General features: G+C 66.5%; 2 protein-coding genes across 2 annotated transcripts; one reads left to right on the top strand and one right to left on the bottom strand.

The window, feature by feature from the left end:
- Positions 1-659: 659 nt before the first annotated feature.
- Positions 660-1060, top strand: AMSG_11579 (uncharacterized protein; the record flags this gene model as incomplete). Its single annotated transcript, XM_013897121.1, has 1 exon — positions 660-1060. A coding segment is annotated over one exon (401 nt), but the record flags the coding sequence as incomplete, so codon positions are not given.
- Positions 1061-1105: 45 nt separating this feature from the next.
- On the bottom strand, positions 1106-2552 carry AMSG_11578 (uncharacterized protein; the record flags this gene model as incomplete). Its single annotated transcript, XM_013897120.1, has 1 exon — positions 1106-2552. A coding segment is annotated over one exon (1447 nt), but the record flags the coding sequence as incomplete, so codon positions are not given.
- Positions 2553-2933: the final 381 nt, after the last annotated feature.

Raw genomic sequence — 2933 nt, 5'->3', positions numbered from 1 at the left:
CGGCAGGCCACAAGTTCGGCCCTCTCCGCCACCGCCGCCGCCGCCTGGCACGCCGCCGCCAGGCCCACCATGAGCCACAGTGCCGCCGCCGGTGAGATGCTCGTCCGCTCTGCTTCCCGCAGCCGCGCACGCCTCGCCGCACGCTCTGCCACTGCTGCCAGCTGCTGCTTCTCTGTCATCATGTCGCCCGCCGAGGGTGGTGGGGTGGAGTGATCGTGATCGTGATCGTGATCGTGATCGTGATCGTGATCGTGATTGTGATTGTGATTGTGATCGTGACTGTGATCGTGATCGTGATCGTGATCGTGATCGTGATCGTGATCGTGATCGTGATCGTGATCGTGATCGTGATCGTGATCGTGACTGTGATCGTGATCGTGATTGTGATCGTGATCGCAATGGTGACGGGTGGCCGTGATCGCAATGGTGTTGGGTGGCCGTGACGGGTGGCCGTGATCGCAATGGTGACGGGTGGCCATGATCGCAATGGTGACGGGTGGCCGTGATCGCAATGGTGTTGGGTGGCCGTGACGGGTGGCCGTGATCGCAATGGTGACGGGTGGCCGTGATCAGGCGCCCGTCGCCCGCCCCACCCATCTCCCTCCTCTTCCCCTTTGCCATGGACAGAACACGGGCCATGGCGTATGCGGCGGCTGCAGGCGGGCTTGGCTCGCTCGGTGCGGTCTTTGGCAAGCTGACCTTTGAGGGGCCCATGGGCATGGTGGCCCAGGTGGCCGGCGGGCCTGCTGCCGAGCTCTGCCTCCGCGCGGTGACTCTTCTCGGTGTCTTTGCGCCCAATGCGGCCATGTGGCACTGCTACGTCTCGGCTCTCCAGGGCCTGCCCACTGTCCACGCCGCTATCATCAACACTGTCGCCAACATCGTCTGCTCCGCCATCTGGGGCGCACTCCTCTTTGCCGAGCCGCTCTCGCTGCGATGGGCTCTCGGCTCGCTGCTCATGGCCGCAGGCCTTGCCGCCATGACTGCCGCCGCTCCACACGAAGTGCCTGCTCCGGCCACACCCTCTTCGCCCGCTGGAGACAAGCCAAAGGCCGAGTGAGCCCATCGATCCTATCAATGCCACGGCCTCGCTCTCATCATCGTGCTACTCGAGCTTGGCTTCGCCAGCCCGCGGCCGCTTCCACAGCGCGACGAGCTCCGCAAGCGAGCGCGGCCGGCGTCTGTTGCCTGGGCTCGGGCTCGCGGCTCGAGGCTTGGCCGCGGTGATGGCTCGCCTGATGGCTGCGGCGTGCGGGTGCCGATGGCTCTCGAGCCTGTGTGCAACCGATGTGTACGCAGCTTGCCACCGCTGCCGAGCGCTCGCCCCGCCGTCAAGCCCGAGGCTGTCGACCACAATGATGCGGACGTGCTCGAGTGCGGCTTCGACAAGCCCGAGCCCGCACCCAAGGTACCCGAGCGTGACCAGTCGCGCGGCGGCCGAGACCGGGACCACGTCGCCAAAGCCGAGCGTGAGCAGCGAGACGCTTGCCCAGTAGCATCCAATGGCCAGTGCGTGTGGCGCCGAGTGCGGCGTCGCCGCTCCTTCAAACGCTCCGCCGCCCGACCCGCTCTGCATCAGTGCAAAGACGGCTCCACCAAAGACAACGTACCCACCTGCTGCCACGAGCACTCCCATGACCAGCTCCGTGTGCGAGATTGAAGCCACCCCGTACCGCTTGCCCGCCGCCCATGCTATCACCCGCGCCGCCACCACTGACATCGCTGCGTTCACCGCCGCCATCAGGCCCAGCGCAGGCACAACCGCCACAGCCACCAGCACCCGGCTGGCAGTGCTGCCTGGGACCACATCGCCGTATCCGACAGTCATGACCGAGATTCCTGCCGCGTAAAGTCCATCGCCTAACGGCACCCCATCCAGCAGCCACAGGCCGCCCGCAAAGACCGCCGCATAGCCCGCCAGGCCGACGAGGAGGCTACTCAGCGGCGGCTCGGCCCCAATCACGGCGCGATGGACAACTGCCAGCGCAAAAGAGAAGACGCCAGTTGCCAGCAGCGTTGCTGCCGCGAGAATCAACAGCCCTGCTCCGGTCGCCGGCACCAGATCTGGCTCACCGTAACCGACGGTCGTGAGGAGGACCACCGCAAAGTAAAGGCCATCGATGAGGCGCCAGCCCTCGACGAGCGCAAACGCGGCGCCTACCGCCGCTGTCAGCGCCAGCCCGCATCCCGCAGCCCGCATCGGGTGGTCAGCCAGCGCTGCCGCACTCATCGCCCGCGCCACAACATGGACCGCGTGCGCGTAGATCGGCATGGCGAGCGAGGCGAGGACCACCACCGCCACCTGCTGCACTGCACCGATCGGCACGTCCGCGCCCAGCCCAGCCGACGACAGCGTCGTCAGCCCGAATCGCACCACCGCTGCTAGGCCGATTGCACCACGCCGCGCCTCCTCGTCGCCCATCGCCGCCGCAGCCGTAAATGTCGAGATGGCGTAGGCCGGCGCGCCGGGCGGGGGAGCAAGGACAGCAAAGGCGGCGCAGACAGCGCCCAGCACAGCTAGCGCACCAACTAGTGCCCGCGCCACCTCGAGTCTCTCACCGTACATTGAGGAAAGAGTGCCCAAGACCCGTGTGCTCACGATGTACCGTATACAGCACGGTGTGCGCGCTGTAGTGCGTCGGCAAGGTGCGGGTCGGGCGGAGCGGGTTGGCGAGATGAGTGGCCTTCTCGCACCTGTCGGCCAGCCTGCCCTCATCACCACCGTTGACCCATCCCCATCCTTCACAGCCATCATCCCCATCCCCGACCCTCGTGGTCACCCCCAAGACCCCGACCACTCACCATCCCCATCATCCCCACCATCCCCACCATCCCCACCATCCCCACCATCCCCACCATCCCCATCCCCATCCCCATCCCCATCCCCATCCCCATCCCCACCCCCATCATCCCCCTCCACCATCCCAATCATC

Source organism: Thecamonas trahens (genome assembly GCF_000142905.1).
Source record: "Thecamonas trahens ATCC 50062 unplaced genomic scaffold supercont1.126, whole genome shotgun sequence".
Lineage (NCBI taxonomy): Eukaryota > Apusomonadida > Apusomonadidae > Thecamonas > Thecamonas trahens.
Note: the sequence above shows the minus strand (reverse complement) of the source record. Positions and strands in the feature narration are given on the sequence as shown.